Below are 15,752 nucleotides of genomic sequence, written 5' to 3' on the forward strand. Positions count from 1 at the left end.
CATCCTCCAGTTCCCACTTTGGGAGCGCCCTCCCTGCCTGCCCATCCTCTCCCTCCCTCCTGCAGTCCTCTATCGTTCCTTCAGTGAGCATTCTGTGTAGTAAGCAAATATTATTTCCATTTTACAGATAAGAAAACTAAAAGATGAGCAACAATAAAGTGTTTTGCACAGTCCCACTGCCATAGGGAGCTGTGTTGTTTAAACCCCACATTGGCTGACTCCTGATAATTTTTTCTGCTTTAACTTCCCAGAAGCCTTGCCCCCTCTCCAAAGAGAGCATTTGGGTGAAGCTTCAAGACAACTCTGGTTCTGCGGCCTCTAAATAAACCTAAAGCAGGGTGTGTTACTCTACTGTTCTCCAAGGTAGTAACTACTGCAATTCATCAAGGAAACACTGGACTAATTTAGGAATTTCCACTCTTTAAAAAAATAGAGGTATAACTCTTACATGCCCTTAAAACCCAGCTCAGCTGTTACCTCCTTCAGGAAGTCCTCGCGGAATTGGCCATGGCCTCTTCTATGCTACCCTCCCACCCTGAACAGGCTTTACGCTGGCTGTATGAATCACATCATATGGTATCAGTTACTCAATGTGTCTCCTATGCTAGACCTGGTGTTCAGACATCCAGGGCAGGGACTAATGTCAACTTAGTTATTTACAGCCTTGGGCGAGGTGACGGAAAGAGAGAAGAGAGCTGTGTATCTGACTGAGCTGTGTTCATAGACCCCTTAACCAAAGAGTCCCTCTCTGCCATCAGGACTCCCGTCATATAGCCTGTACCTTGCCCTTCTCAGGACTGAATGCAACTGTAATAGAACAGATGTTTTTGGGAATAACGTTCACCTCCCATTAGACTGGAAGATCATGAAGGCAGGGAGCCTTTTGTTCACTGCTCTATTAGACTGGAAGATCCATGAAGGCAGGGAGCCTTTTGTTCACTGCTCTATTAGACTGGAAGATCCATGAAGGCAGGGAGCCTTTTGTTCACTGCTGTATCTCCCATGCTTGTGGGTGGCACTCCTCAAACGTGTGCTGCATGATTGGAGTAACTGATGGAGGGAAGAGAAGAATGGGGAGGCTAAGAGAAGAAAAGAGAGGAGGGTAAGGGACAAACAGACAGAAGGCTGGATGGGCTGCCAGCCTGCTCGAGTCCAAGGCCCCTGTGCTCTGTAGCAGGCACCCACGGCAGCCCACGCGCAGCTGCTGCGCCTGCTGTATCCCTGGGGTGTGAGCTCACCTATAGGAGTCCCCATCTCTGTTGTAGTCACACAAAAGGTAATCCTTTCCCACCACCTTGTCTCTGGCAATTTTCAGTGGCTGGTCAACAGAAGACAGGAGATCCTCACATAGACTGGGGACCTGGCAGAGAGAAAGGACAAGGTCGAAACAGAGGTTAAAACAGCATGCCAACAACTCAGGTGGCTAACAATGCTGCAGCCGTGTTACGGTCAGAACCTTTAACATCTGGCCCTGGGTTCTGAGCCAAGATCACGGGCCTGTTCTTTTCTTTTCCACGTGTGTCTGACACCAACTGTGTCCCTCTATAAAGAAGCTCGTTCTTGAATTACAGTGGAGCGTGATTTCTAATACAGTCTTCCTTCCAAAAACGGGTGTGCAGCTTTAATTACCTGGTCACCAGGGTGGCCTAGTAAATTTAAGTGTGTATGTGCTTGGTATTGGTCTCTGGTGGGCAAAGTACAAGCTGAAGTCCTGAAAAGAAGGTAAACATTTCAAATATACAGGAATCTAAAGAACTCAGAGAAGAGTAACTCGTCCGTGCCGGAGAACTCCCACAGGCTCCCATGCTGGGTGGAGTTTCCAATACTTTCCAGGCCCCTAGCCAAGTGTTACCAGTTGGCTCGTAGAGTGAACTGTCTCTACTGCAAAGAGAGCTTCACCCCGGCTCCCACAGCACAGAGCCCCACTGGGCTCACCCCTGTCTGGCCTGCCAGGGAGCCGCCTCACCGAGATGACCCCGTGGTCGGGGGCTTGCAGGACCTACAGCCTGGGCCAGTGCTGTGACTCTGACACAAGGCTCTGCAAGTAACCAGGCCACGGACCTCCTCTTCCCAATTCAAACATTAATTTCCACCAAAATGTCCCAGAAAGGGATGGTAGTACTTTCAGAAACGGATTCCTTCAGGCTTGAGTCACTTCCACACATATTTTCAATGTGCTGACTTATTTGTTTCATGGGCCTGGGTTTATGGGGGCCCCACTGTATCGTTTACCAGGCAAGTGCCTGCCAACTGCACCAATAACCATTCCCAATGGAAAAGTTAAATTGTACAGCAAAGACACCAGCAGAGCAGCTCGGCAGAGAGGCTGACAGCCATGGTGGTTCCTGTGTTCTTCCAGAAGGCCCTTGCCACCATCCAAGAGACAGGGACAGGGAGCCCCACCACCACAGAGACTACCCAGCCTCCATTGGCTCCTCTGCTACCCCTCCAGGGGGCTTTAGAACTCAGCTTGGAAAGCAATATCCAGCTCAACTCAAGAAAGGACTGTAACCCTGCCTTGTAACTCACAGAATTTCTGGCCGTGGTGAGATGATCAGTTTCTTGCACAGGGGACAGCACTCAGAGAGAGAGACATACACCACCAAGCCCTGTGTACAATGTGCTGGGCTTACAGGTGTGAGGCCTAGGCCTGGCCTGTACCTGTGCTTGTTTTCAGAATTCTTTTTCCAGGTGTATCTGCCTTTCCAAACAAAGGTAATACGATGGGGGCTATTTTCCAAGCTGGTTTTGGTGATATATCATGCTCCTTACCATTTCCACATGCCTGCCATGCACCACGAACTACATTAGGCCCTTTACATAGAGCGTATCGTTGACTTGAAAGCTCACACACGTTCAGCAAAGTGGGTATGTAAAGCCCCATTTTACCCATTAGAGTTGAGGCCCGGAGTCACAGAGTTACCCAAGGGCCACACGAGAAGCAGGCAGTGGAAACAGAAAAAACCAGGGCCATATGAGTCCAAAGGTCCTACTCCTCCCACTCTAACTGTGCTTGAATGTCCATCGAAGGGGAAGGACAGTGCATGCCAAAGGCACACTCTGGTGGCAAACAGCCCCCTCCTAGCCCCACCCCTGCTCAGGGGTGGCCACAGAGCCCTTCACCTGGAAGGAAGTCCCGGCCAAGAAAAGGAAGGTCTAACAGCTTCCACCCAAGGCATCTGGGACCTAGCAGAGGCCCTGCTGTGCTGCCACAGCCAGTGAAGCACCCCTGGGCACCTATGCGCCTGCCGCCTGCTGCCTCGCCTAACACATCACACCTGTTACCAAGCATCGCCATTTATAATGCTGGGCTGCTGCCTTGGCCTGTCTGTTGGGCCTCAACTTTTGCCTGGAACCCATTCTCTCTGGTTGGCGTCCTGACACCGTCAGCCCAATTTATCCTGAATTACAGTAGAGACTGAACAAATAGGGTCTGAAGGTGGACTTCCTGACTCCACTGTGTACAGGCAGCCTTATGGCCTTGGGTAAGTCATTTTACTTCCCTACTAAGACTTTGTTTCCATACCTGTAAAGTGGGGATAATAAAACCAACCCGTCTGGATATCCATCCCAATGTGATTTTGAGCACCCACATGAGGTGATGCATTCAGTGTTCAGGGCAGAGCCTGGCACAGGGAAATGGCCGTATGTTATTGCCTGACATATTCAGGTTCCTCTCTCTTCCTTTAGACAAGATCATCTGTCACCTGTTACTCTCGGATGTCAACGCCAGCTTCGATCACACCTGAATTCACTGTGCTGCTTCAGACACGGGGTACAAATGTACCTGTGAGGATCCGGTGCCTCAACCCCAGTTCTGCCTGGAGCCAGCTGCTTCCCTTCTCCCGCCCGGCATGCTGCTTGCAGCCAAGTCCCCCCAACGTAGGAAAGCTCACAAGAAAATGGGGTTTGGCATAAAAGAGGCTTGACTCCTATCCAAGAGATTAATCTATGAATCAAAAGCATCTACTAATTTCTTCCTAGCACTTAACACCAGGTGGAGTAATTTTTCATTGATCAGTTGTCTGTCTCCCTCACTAGAATGCAAGTTTTACTTGGGCAAAGACTTCGATCTTATTCATCGCAAGATTCTCAGTGCCTCTGGCAGTGCCTGACACACAGCAAATGCTTAATATATTTGGGAGGGAAGGAAGGAGGGAAGGAGGAGTTTTACAACATGGAGCCTCCCAAACGCCAATCAACTTTATTTTTAAATTAATAAATTGACAAGTAGGAATCTTTAGCAAAAGCGCTTGTCCAGAACTCAATCTGAATGGATGCTGACAAGTTTCATGTGTGGTTCCAACCAGGCACTCTCAAGATACGAACCATGGTATGGTGAGAAAGCACTAAGCAGAGAGACCTGGGGCTATCGTGGAAGCCCTGGCATTTTTATTAATCTACGACCTCAAGGAGCCACAGCAAAGGTGGAAAGAACGAGAACTAAGAGACCTGAGAGTTCTAGCCTCTGCTCTGCTGTGAGGTGGCCACAGAACCTTAGGCAAAGCCCAAGACCGTTCATTTTGTCAAACAGAGTCGATGAGGTGCACAGACGCAGACCACCCATGAAGATCTGTGCCCTGTGCCGGGACTTCTGACAGCCTGTATGCCAGTTACTAACCAACCCCAGAGAAACATACATTTAAACTGGAACTCAGAAACTAGCAGTGCCTGTCCTACAGTGAAAAGCCTCTGGACTTGATTTGGCCAGCTGACTCTCCACCCAAGCAGGCACAATTTTGTCCTGTTAGATAAACTTGCAAGTTGGGCCATAGTTTTGGCCACATTTCCATCAGCCCTGTTTCTTCAGATCAAAGATAACCTGCTCCAGAATAATAACATTTTCGTTGCCTTGGGGGAATGAGAAGGGTGGAATACATGGTGTGCCCACAGACTTGAACCACAGCAGCCACCCAAAGGTACATTAGTCATGACCTGGCACCACTACTGATCCCGTCTCATACCCACACAGTCCCTCTACCGCTGCCTGAACGACCCTCAACCAACCAGAGGGTCCATTCACCACTCCCTGAACATGCAAGCTTGCACACGTATTCTTCCACTTAAACATCTTCCCTATTGAGGAAAACAGAGGAAGGCCGGTTCCATCTGAATTTCAGATACACAATAAATAAATTTTAGTATGAATATTTCTTAAAGGTTACATGGTTTTTTTTTGTTTTTGTTTTTGTTTTTTAAATTGAGATGGAGTCTAGCTCTGTCACCCAGGCTGGAGTGCAATGGCACAATCTTGGCTTACTACAACCTCCGCCACCCATCTGGCCTACCATCCAGCTGCTGATCCTCTTACCTCAGCCTCCCCTGTAGCTGGTACTACAGGCACATGCCACCATGCCCAAATAATTTTTATACTTTCAGTAGAGACAGAGTTTCATCATGTTGGTCAGGCTGGTCTCGAACTCCTGACCTCAAGTGATCCACCCATCTCAGGCTTCCAAGATGCTGGGATTATAGGTGTGAGCCACTGCGCCTGGCCAGGTCATGTATTTTTATTTGCTAAATGTGGCAGCCAATCCCCACTGCTCTCTTAAATGTCACTGATCCTTCAGGGCCTGGCCCAAACTCCAACTTCTTTATCAAGATGTCAGATTCTTGAGAATTCCTGCAGTAACACTGATATCACCTGAATCCTAAGTGCTTTGGGGATGGCTGTTCTAACACCGCCAATGGCTGTCACCTTACTCCTTCCTCACCACTTCACACTTCTCATTGTGAACTAACTCCACACCTACAGAGGCCAAGACGGGCCCTTCAGTCTCAGCACAGCATCACGCCCGCCAAGGGAGGGATCAGTCAATGCACGTTGATTCCATGTAAGTGGATATTAATCCTATTGTCTGAGGTCATATTACAGAACCAGAATAAAGGCAGTGTATCTCTGTAATCTAAACCAGACCCTACACTCATCTGAACCCCCACCCCCACTCCCTAGTTGTATAGCGTGCTTAGAGCAGTAGAAGAAATCACATTAAGTGACGTGGACCATGAGTTTGTACAGCGATTTAAATGAAATGACAGGTCCAAACAAAGCTGAGAGTTCACTTTGGGGTGTGTGTGGCACTGGCTCTGTCACCTCCAAAGCCAGGGAGGGGCTCTGAGGAGGAGGAGCAGTGCTGACGTGCGGCGGCCGGATGGTTTCTGTCTAAACCACCCATCTGAATTGCCTAACAGCCTTGGTGGGAACGTTCAGATAACACCAAAGGTGTCAGACCAATCCAGGCTGTTGGGGGGATTTAGACATAATTCCCAGTGACTTGGAATAATAAACACTGCAACGGCCAGGGCAGTGCCTGCCGCCTTTCTGACGGGGAGTTCAGGGCTCCACCCGTTCCTCTGCAGCCACAGGAGTGTGCCCACCCCAGGGAGCAGAAGCTGCATGTCCTTCACCACTGATACTTTCACTGGGTTCAGCGGTACCCAGGGGGCCACTGGAAAGACGGGTGGAAAGTGGGTAAAGTGAACCAGGTCAGGGAGAAGAAAAGCCCCCAGAAATCAGAAGGTAAAGGAGAGGATAGGATGCCATTAGCTCAGGTGACACCTGAATAATAATCCGCAGAAGGACCAGGTAGTCATAATAGCCAAGGCCCTGTCCTGTGTGCCAGGCACTTTGCCAGCATCTCTCCCTGCCCTCCCCTGTGATCCTGAAAACCACCCTCCAGGCAGACACGTGCTCCTGTCCTTACTTTAAAGAAGGGGAAACAGGGCCTTAGAGAAATAACTTGACCAGAGCCACGCAGCTACAAGCCAGTGTCTGAGGAAGGACATGCAGATACAGCCCAGCTAAGTTCAAAAAGAAATGACATTCTTGCTTTTGCCCAAACTGAACCCTTTAAAAAAAAAAAAAAATCATCCAACCCAACAGCTGATCACATGAAGAGATACAAATCAGAAGTTTCCGGCCACAAGTAAGGTTCGTGTTTGTGCCACCATATGGTTCTACTTTGCCTCTTCCTCTTCTCCATTAGTTATTAATGTTGAAAAAAATTGTTCAACCAGAAAAAGAAACTTGAGATGAACCCTTTAAAAAAGCACAAAAGCCAGACCAGCTCAGATCCATGGAGTCTAATCCATGGTGCCCTTGTCTTTAAGAAGTGCACCCTTGTACCTTGGTTTAAAAAAAAAAAAATGGCCAAATGAACACATTCCATCTTTTGATCTGCCCGTTGGCGGAGAGCCCACCACCAGTGAGATAGCAATCAAAAACAGACTGCGCATTCGGGTGCACTCAGAGGAAACCACAACGCCAGGATGCTGAAGCTCCCCACGTCCAGCAGAGGGCTCTGTGACAATTTGTTCCTTTTATTTTTCCCGGGGCCCAAAACTTTCCTTTCTTAAACAAAATTTAGCCAACTGGTCATAGCTTATTCTCTCTCTCTTAAAAAAATAATAATAATAAAAATAAAAAAATTTCTAGTGGCACACACACTAGTGTCAGAAACAGAATATACAGCGTGGCATTCTGTAAAAACAACAACCTCAAAACCAAACAGGTTCAAATCCTGGGTGGGCCATTTGTTGGCTAAGTGTAACCTTCCCAAGTCTCTGGAACTGGGGGTTACGACACCCACATCAAGGAGAAACTCATGCTGTTCCATAAACCAGGAGTGCCCACTCCAGGCCCATGCTGGGTACAAGGGCTCTGCATGGGAAGAGATGGACATGGGTGGTTCCACTCTGGCAGCAAAGTCGAGCCACAGAGGTGTCCTCAAGAGGGAAGGGTAGGCCGGGTACGGTGGCTCACGCCTGTAATCCCAGCACTTTGGGAGGATGAGGCGGGTGGATCACTTGAGGTCAGGAGTTCAAGACCAGCCTGGCCAACACGGCAAAACACTGTATCTACTAAAAAAAAAAAAAAAGAAAAAAAAATTACCCTGGTGTGGTGGTGCACACCTGTAACCCCAGCTACTCAGGAGGTGGAGACAGGAGAACTGCCTGAATCTGGGAGGTGGAGGTTGCAGTGAACCGAGACTGTGCCACTGTCCTGTAGCCTGTGTGAAAGAGAGGGCTTCTGTCTGAAGAAAAAAAGGGGGAAAAAAGAGGCAAGGGTAGGCAGCGAACCTGCAGGAGACGACGGAAGGGGAGCCTCGGGGGGAGTACGCAGTCTAAGAGGTGGCACAGGGATGACATGTGAATAATGACCAATGGGCCAGCCCTCCAAGACTGTAGGGGAAAATAATGGGCATTCCAAGCAGAGTGAAGAGCTGGCATGAGGCTGCTGCAGAGGCCACTGGGGCGAGTGCAAGAACAGAAAGGAGCAGAGCGCGGCTGGAGTGAGACCCAGCGAAGCAGCACCTCCTGGGCCACTCCAAGTGTGAGGGCAAACCCTAGAACACTGCTTTTCCTAAGAATTAAAAAAAAAAAAGAAGCAGGTGCAGTGGCTCGCTTGAGCTCAGGTGTTCGAGACCAGCCTGGGCAACACACCGAGACCCTGTCTCTACTAAAATAATAATAAAAAAATAGCCAGGCATAGTGGTGCACACCTGTAGTTCCAGCTACTAGGGAGGCTAAGGTGGGAGGATTGTTTGAACCTGGGAGGTTGAGGCTGCAGTGAGCCGTGTTTGCACCACAGTACTCCAGCCTGGCTGACAGAGCAAGAACCTGACTCAAGAAAAAGTGTTTACTTATGTATAATAGGTCAAAATTCAAAAAGATACAAGAGCAGATGCTGGGAAAAGCCTCCTGGTGAGGGCCTGCAGGCTGGCTGCCCTCCACCTAGGGAGACGGCCTGCAGGTCAGGACCCAGTCCTTCAGCGAGGCTCCCTTCCCTGGTCTGTCCAGGTAGACACGTGGCCTCCACCAGCCTATGAGAGATGCAGAGACCCCCACCCCACCACTACTCCTCAGTGTGAAGAAAACACAAGCCTGCTCCCCAACTCCCCGAAGACGGCTTCATTACAAGGACCTCAGTTTGTCATTAGGAACACTGAGCATGGAAGCACTGCTTCATGCAGCTGAGGCTGAAGCTTTCTCACCCACTCTGCCTAATGCCTTTCTGAGTGTGGCCACCCCGTGACAAGAAGGCACCTTCACAAGCGGCAGCCTTGCTCCTGGCCTGAAAGTCACACCCAGGTGGCCAAGCTTGTTTTGGATAGGAAACAGCTGTGCTCTGGGAGACTCAGGCAAGTGGTGCCCCTGAGTAACCAGAGAGGGGGTCCCCGGGGGCTCCTGCTCACCCCAGGAAGCATCAAAACACATCCCCTTAGGATAAGTCACATGAGCTAGGGTATGGCGCACTTACTTGGAGGCAGGATTGAAGGCATCCCTGACCTGTGGATGAGGAAACCCAAGCACAGGGAAGCTGCTGGCCCCGGCTGTCCCAGCCAACACGGGGTGGAAAGGAACTAGAACCTCAATTTGAGACTCCGACCCAGGTCTTCCAAAGACCAGGCTCCACCAGGCCAAGGCCAACAAGGCGAGCTGCCCCCATCCCTAGTCAGGCTCAGGGGACAGAGGAGGAAAAGAGAATAGAAACAGGGGAATTACGGGACTGTGAGGACCAAAGCCGCCTCTCCCAAGTGCCCAGTCACAGCAGACCCAAGGTGCCTAGGGTCGCCTGGGAAGGGCTGCAGGGCCAGCCTCTCCTGCCACCCACCACAGCACACAGATCCATCATGTGGCCTTTCCACTCTGGACCTCAGGGACCCCTGGTCTGTGGGCAGGGGCTCAGTGACTACGGTCCAGCAGAGTCTCATAAGAAATGGGCCCCTTGCCTGCCAGGGCCACACACAAAGGGACTCTTCCAAGTCCAGCCTCTCTCCTCTTTAAGCAGTCACTTGGCACTGAGGGTCATATTCTTTTTGTTTGTTTTGTTTTGTTTTTGAGACGGTGTCTCGTTTTGTTGCCCAGGCTGGAGTGCAGTGGCAGGATCTCAGCTTACTGCAACCTCCACCTCCCAGGTTTCAGCGAAGCTCCTACCTTAGCCTCACGAGTAGCTGGGATTATAGGTGTGAGCCATCATGCCCAGCTCATTTTCATATTTTTAGTGGAGACAGGGTTTCACCATGTTGGCCAGGCCTGGTCTGAACTCCGAACTCCTGACCTCAGATGATCTGTCCGCCTTGGCCTCCCAAAGTGTTGGGATTATAGGCGTGAGCCACCCTGCCTGGCTAAGGGCTATATTAAGTACATGCACAGCCTGCTTTCTTCCTGTGAAGACTGTACACTGTAAGATGCACCAGTAATTATAACATCACTAAGTGTACACATTAAATATAAAAAGCAATTTTCCAATTTTGGCAACATTAAAACGTGAGTGATGGCAGGGCATGGTGGCTCACGTCTGTAATCCCAGCATTTTGGGAGGCCAAGGAGGGGGGGTGGATCACCCAAGGTCAGGAGTTCGAGTCCAACCTGGCCAACATGATGAAACCGTGTTTCTACTACAAATATAAAAATTAGTTGGGCATTATGGCACATGCCTGTAATCTGGAAGCTGAGGCAGGAGAATCTCTTGAACCCTGAAGGTGGAGGTTGCAGTGAGCCAAGACGGTGCCACTGCACTCCACCCTGGGCAACAGAGTGAGACTGTGTCTAAAAAAAAAAGTGAGTGAGCCAAGTACCACAGATTTGAGATAATGGTACACGTGGCACATTTGGCGGAGTAACACAGATGTTTCCAACATAAGATTTTTTTGACTTTGTAGTGGTGCAAAAGTGACAGATACTCAGTAGAAGCTGTAGTTGAAATTTTGTTTTTTTCCTGGGCTAGCAAGGCATGGTCTGAACCTCCCTCGTGACGCAGGGAGGCAGCAGCTCCCACAGCTCCCTGCCAGCCCCATGATCACGAGGGTAAGCGATGACACTCTACAGCCACTGCATGCCAAGTGCTTTCACCCCACTGTAGGCATGCATGTTCTGAGCATGTTTAAGGTCAGCCAGCCTAAGCCATGATGCTTGGTAGGTTTGGGAAATTAAAAGAATTTTCTACTTCCAATGGGTTTTTCAGCATACAACCCCTTCAAAGGTCCATCTGTACCCACTCAGACGAGGCACACAATTCAAGGCAGGGGTTCTGGTTTGTTACCCAGGGTTTAATGCAACTGAGGCTAGCCACGAGGGCCAACATTAGGAAATCATTTTTGACCAACAAATGATTTATGCTACTTAGAAATGAGTCTTCCACAGGCCATTAAGAACAGAGAGCTTTTTCAGGAGCCGGTAAGTCCCCTCCCTCCCTTTCTTTTCTCAGGCAGGTGCCCTGACCATCCAGAGATACATAATCAACAAAAGCAGGCCTCCCGGGCTAGCTTTCAGCCATTCATACTCCAGACCCTAAAGCTTCGCCCTCTGTAAGCTCGCAGCCTGGAAGAGACCACAACAGTTTCCTAAAGAAAGGGTCAGGAAGGAGCTGAACAAAGACGACAAATAGGAGAAATAAAAATCACTATATCTGGGTCAAGCACAGGCACACACAAGTCTCCTGTTGTCCACACATAACTTTAAGCTTCCCTGAAGGGATGAACCAGGCCCTTGGAGCCTAATTAAATTACTCGTTTCCTGGCTAGGCCCACAACCCATCACTTTAGAGAGAAGCCAGGGTCTCTCTAAGCTCCCTGGCTGCTTTTAATTAAGGACTGGTCCCTGAGAGATGAAGCACAATACACAAGCACCTTTGAGTCTCCAGAGTCATCTGGGACTCAATGCTGGGAACTGCCCGCAGTTGCCCAGCTGGCAGATACTACCCATAGCCAGGCGATGGAGCACAGGGAGGCTCCCCTGACTGAGTCCTGCACCTCACCCCTGCTCTCCACACAGCAACCCTGCATGTCTGTTCAGACCACCTTCCTCCTCACGCTCCACCTAAGTCATCCTTCAGGGTCTGATTCGGCCACGCCTGCCTCTTTCGCAGTAACCTCCCGCGGCCACCTTGGCAGAGGCCGTCGCCCTACCTATGCTCCTGCACCCTGCGCAGGGTGCAGTCCTGAGCCTCACAGGTTTGTGATATGTATGTCTCTCCCCAGGGCAGGGATGAGCTGCCTGGACTGTCTCATGCCTGGCTTAATGCTGGCAGGACTTCCAAAGTGTTGGTGGGATGGTGTGGGATGATGGAAAACTAGGGCCTCTCAGGTCAGGTCCTGATCTTTTGAAGCCCAAGCCTGCCTTGGTAGGAAGCAAGTTCGCAGTGCTCTTCAGTGGGTGGGAGAGAGACCCTCAATGTAGAGGGCATTTCGTCCTCATGACCGCCATCCCTGAGTCGGATGAAGTCATGCACCCACGGGGCGTGGGCTGCTGCTGCTGTGGGGCTGCTGCTGCCCCTGGGCCCTACACCGGCTCCTCCTAAAGCCAGGCCTGCAGCCTTCCCAGCATGAAGGCAAGCATGAGGTAGCCGCCGTTCTCTTCCGGGACGGTCCTCAGTCTGGCTTTCTCAGTTCCCATTTTTATTAAGGATTGTTGGCTGGGAACAGTGGCTGTTCTCAGCACTCTGGGAGGCTGAGGCAGGCAGATCACTTGAGGTCAGGAGTTTGAGACCAGACTGACAAACATGGTGAAACCCCATCACTACTAAAAATCCAAAAACATTTAGCCAAGCATCGTGGCGAGCACCTGTAATTCCAGCTACTCAGGAGGCTGAAGGAGGAGAATTGCTTGAACCTGGGGCATGGGGTGGGGGTGCAGTGAGCTGAGATCATGCTACCGCACTACAGCCTGGGCGACAGAGTGAGACTCTGTCTTAAAAAATTTTTTTTTAAGGATTACTGTATTGGCTTGTATTCTTCTGTCACCTGAAATCTTTTTGGGAAAAGACCAGGTAAAAATACACAAACATATCTCATATATAAGTTGGTTTTTTTACAGCTGTGCTCAGCGGCTCACTCCTGTAATCCCAGCACTTTGGGAGGCCGAGGTGGGTGGATTGCCTGAGCTCAGGAGTTTGTGACCAGCCTGGGTAACATGATAAAACCCTGTTTCTACTAAAAGACAAAAAATTAGCTGGGCGTGGCAGCGTGCACCTGTAGTCCCAGCTACTCAGAAGGCTGAGGCAGGAAAATTGCTTGAACTTGGGAGGCAGAGATTGCAATGAGCCGAGATCACGCCACTGCACTCCAGCCTGGGCAACATAGTGTGAAACTCTATCTCAAAAAAAAAAAGATGGTTTTTCTCCAAAGACATTGTAATTTCACAGAGGGTCTCCATCTTTCGTGTTTAAATGAAAAGATATAGAGTGAAACCAATTTTTGTCCTCATCAACATTTTAATGAAACATTATTCAAGAGCCTGCTGTAGGTCATAATTTCCAACAATCTATGGATGACGTTAAGTGAGGACTTACTGAACTATCAAAGTTATGACTGGAATAACAGCAAAGATACTTAAGTCTTACCATAAGTGAGGCATGTGACACACATCCTTACAGCAACCCTGTAGGAGGCAGGGGTGGTGTTATCCCACATTACTGTTTACAGATGAAAAAAAGGGGCACAGATAGGTTAAACAACTTGACTAAGGTCACACAGCAGGTAATTCAATGAAAGCCATGCAATCCCACCCTGAGGCCACGTGGATGCTAGGATCATGCCTGGTGAGTAACCCAGGGGGCAAAATAGTTCAGCTGAAGGGTCACCAGCTGAATGGTGGCAGAGAGAAGTACTTGGCAAGACTGGGCTTTTGCACAATGAGGTCAGTGTGAATGGAACCTCTCATACAAACCTCCTAGGGTAGAGCATCAAGGCCTAATTGCAGGCAGGGTAATGGGAAATCCATCCATTTAGTCATCACTGGATACTAAGGGTTAGGCCTGCACCTCAGGCTTTATAAACCACGTGTGTGCCAAATGTCCATGGCTAAACCTAGAGTTTAGGATGGAAACTATGAATGGGCTACCATGGAAGTTACAAAATAAGAATGCAGGGGGGAAAACTGAGGATATGCACCATCTGAATGAGGGTGGAGCCAGATGGGGCAGCATAGAAAAGGCTGTCCTTTGCCATTGATCTGGGCGGGGGGCGGTCATCATCGCTCAGGAGGACAGACCAACAGCATCGGGGGCCCGTGGGTTGATATTCATCTGCACGCTGACACTGGCAGGGATGCCAGGGAAATCTCACATGTTCTGTTCGGCAGAAACGAGACACCCGAGGCGGAATATGACAATAAGGAGTCATGCGGCCAGGCCACCGTGGGCAACAGCAGTGCAGGGGACACTCTGGATTCTGAAAGCCTGTGAAACACCCTCAAGTCCAAGAGGATCTGCCCCAACTCCAAGATGAGGAACTCCGCGACCTCCAGAGCCCACATGTGGAGGTGGGCCACAGCCATCCTGCCACACCTGCTTGGTCCCCCGACGATGCTGAGCCCTGTACTCCTCGCCCCAGGGGCCCTGACAGCCCCCGCTGGGCGCGAATGGCCTTGTGAAGCCACAGCGGAGGCTGACCAGCTCAGAGCATGGAGCCACTGAGTCACAGGGCAGAGGTCTGGCTCCCTCCAACAGATTCCCCCAAAACCCTCACAACCACAAGCTTCTAAACCCAATGACCTACCAAGATTCCAGTAATACTTCTGCTTCCCTTCAAGTGAGAGTGTTTGTGCCATGTTTGTGTGTCTGATTGGGGAGGGAGTGGGTGCTGAGGTAAACCCAACAAGTCAGGTGGCTGCCCCATTCTAGGCACAAAAGTCATCCAGGCTGTCTGGCCACAATGTTTCACACCAGATTGCTTCCACTGGATGGATGTCTCATTAAGTTTGGCTATAATTTTACTGAGTCATCCATAGAAGTGACTGCGCAGGGGGGACTGGAGGGGACATCTCCAGGGGGCCACATCTGAGCTGAGTTACGGGAAGTGAGGCGGGGCGTGGCAGTCAGGGCAGGTCACAAAGCAGCCCAAGGACTAAGGTGCAAGAAGGAGCATCTGTCAGTCAAAGGCAGGCAGCATGGGATGCCAAATGCTGATGGCTGCATAACTTTTTTTTTTTTTTTTTTTTTGAGACCGAGTCTCACTTTGTCACCCAGGCTGGAGTACAACAGAGTGATCTCAGCTCACTGCAACCTCCACCTCCAGGTTCAAGTGGTCCTCCTGCCTCAGCCTCCTGAGTAGCTGGCACTACAGGCATCCGCTACCATGCCCGGCTGATTTTTGTATTTTTTAGTAGAGATAGGGTTTCACCATGTTGGTAAGGCTGGTCTTGAACTCCTGGCCTCTAGTGATCTGCCAGCCTTGGCCTCTCAAAGTGCTGGGATTACAAGCACGAGCTACCATGCCCAGCCAGCTGCACAACTCTTGAGTATGCTAAAAACACTGGATCACACACTTTAAAAGTGTATGATGTTATGTTATGTGAATTCTACCTCCAGAAAGATGTCTAAGAAAAAAAGGTGAATCAAGAGAGGATATTGTAGGCAGAGAGAACCACATGGATCCAGGACCTCACAGGTAGACATCCAGTGATCCAACAGTTTCAGAATACAAGTATGTCATGTGACCCAGGGTCAGGTTAGTAAAAAGTGACCCTAGGTGTCAGGAACCATGAGCAGTACTGTCTTTCTCCTCACTCTCAGCTGTAGCTGACGATTCACTCTTACTACCCAGAGCTTTTCCACATCAAAATAACCCAAGGTAATGCAGGGACTGGCCACTGGCCTGGAAGTCGGAGCTGCTTCTGCCATGAAAAGGTGCTACAAAAGGCATGCCCCGGCTCCCTGGTCTCTGCAATGGGTGGTTTTCTGAGAGAAGAGCGCCTTGAGGGCTGTGAGTTCAGAGGGAGGAGCTCAGGGTGACAAGGGTGGGAGAGGAAGT

General features: G+C 50.0%; 1 protein-coding gene and 1 pseudogene across 2 annotated transcripts in view; both read right to left on the reverse strand.

The window, feature by feature from the left end:
* CAPZB (capping actin protein of muscle Z-line subunit beta) overlaps positions 1-15,752 on the reverse strand; it is a 152,032-nt gene that overhangs the window by 46,347 nt on the left and 89,933 nt on the right. For both annotated transcript variants that reach the window (XM_039473489.2, XM_039473488.2), the window contains exon 3: positions 1,239-1,360. In XM_039473489.2, the coding sequence (XP_039329423.1) occupies positions 1,239-1,360 (122 nt within the window). The remainder of the gene's footprint in view (positions 1-1,238; positions 1,361-15,752) is intronic.
* On the reverse strand, positions 1,367-14,277 carry LOC141580355 (uncharacterized; annotated as a pseudogene).

Source organism: Saimiri boliviensis, chromosome 11 (genome assembly GCF_048565385.1).
Source record: "Saimiri boliviensis isolate mSaiBol1 chromosome 11, mSaiBol1.pri, whole genome shotgun sequence".
In the NCBI taxonomy this organism is placed as follows: Eukaryota; Metazoa; Chordata; class Mammalia; order Primates; family Cebidae; genus Saimiri; species Saimiri boliviensis.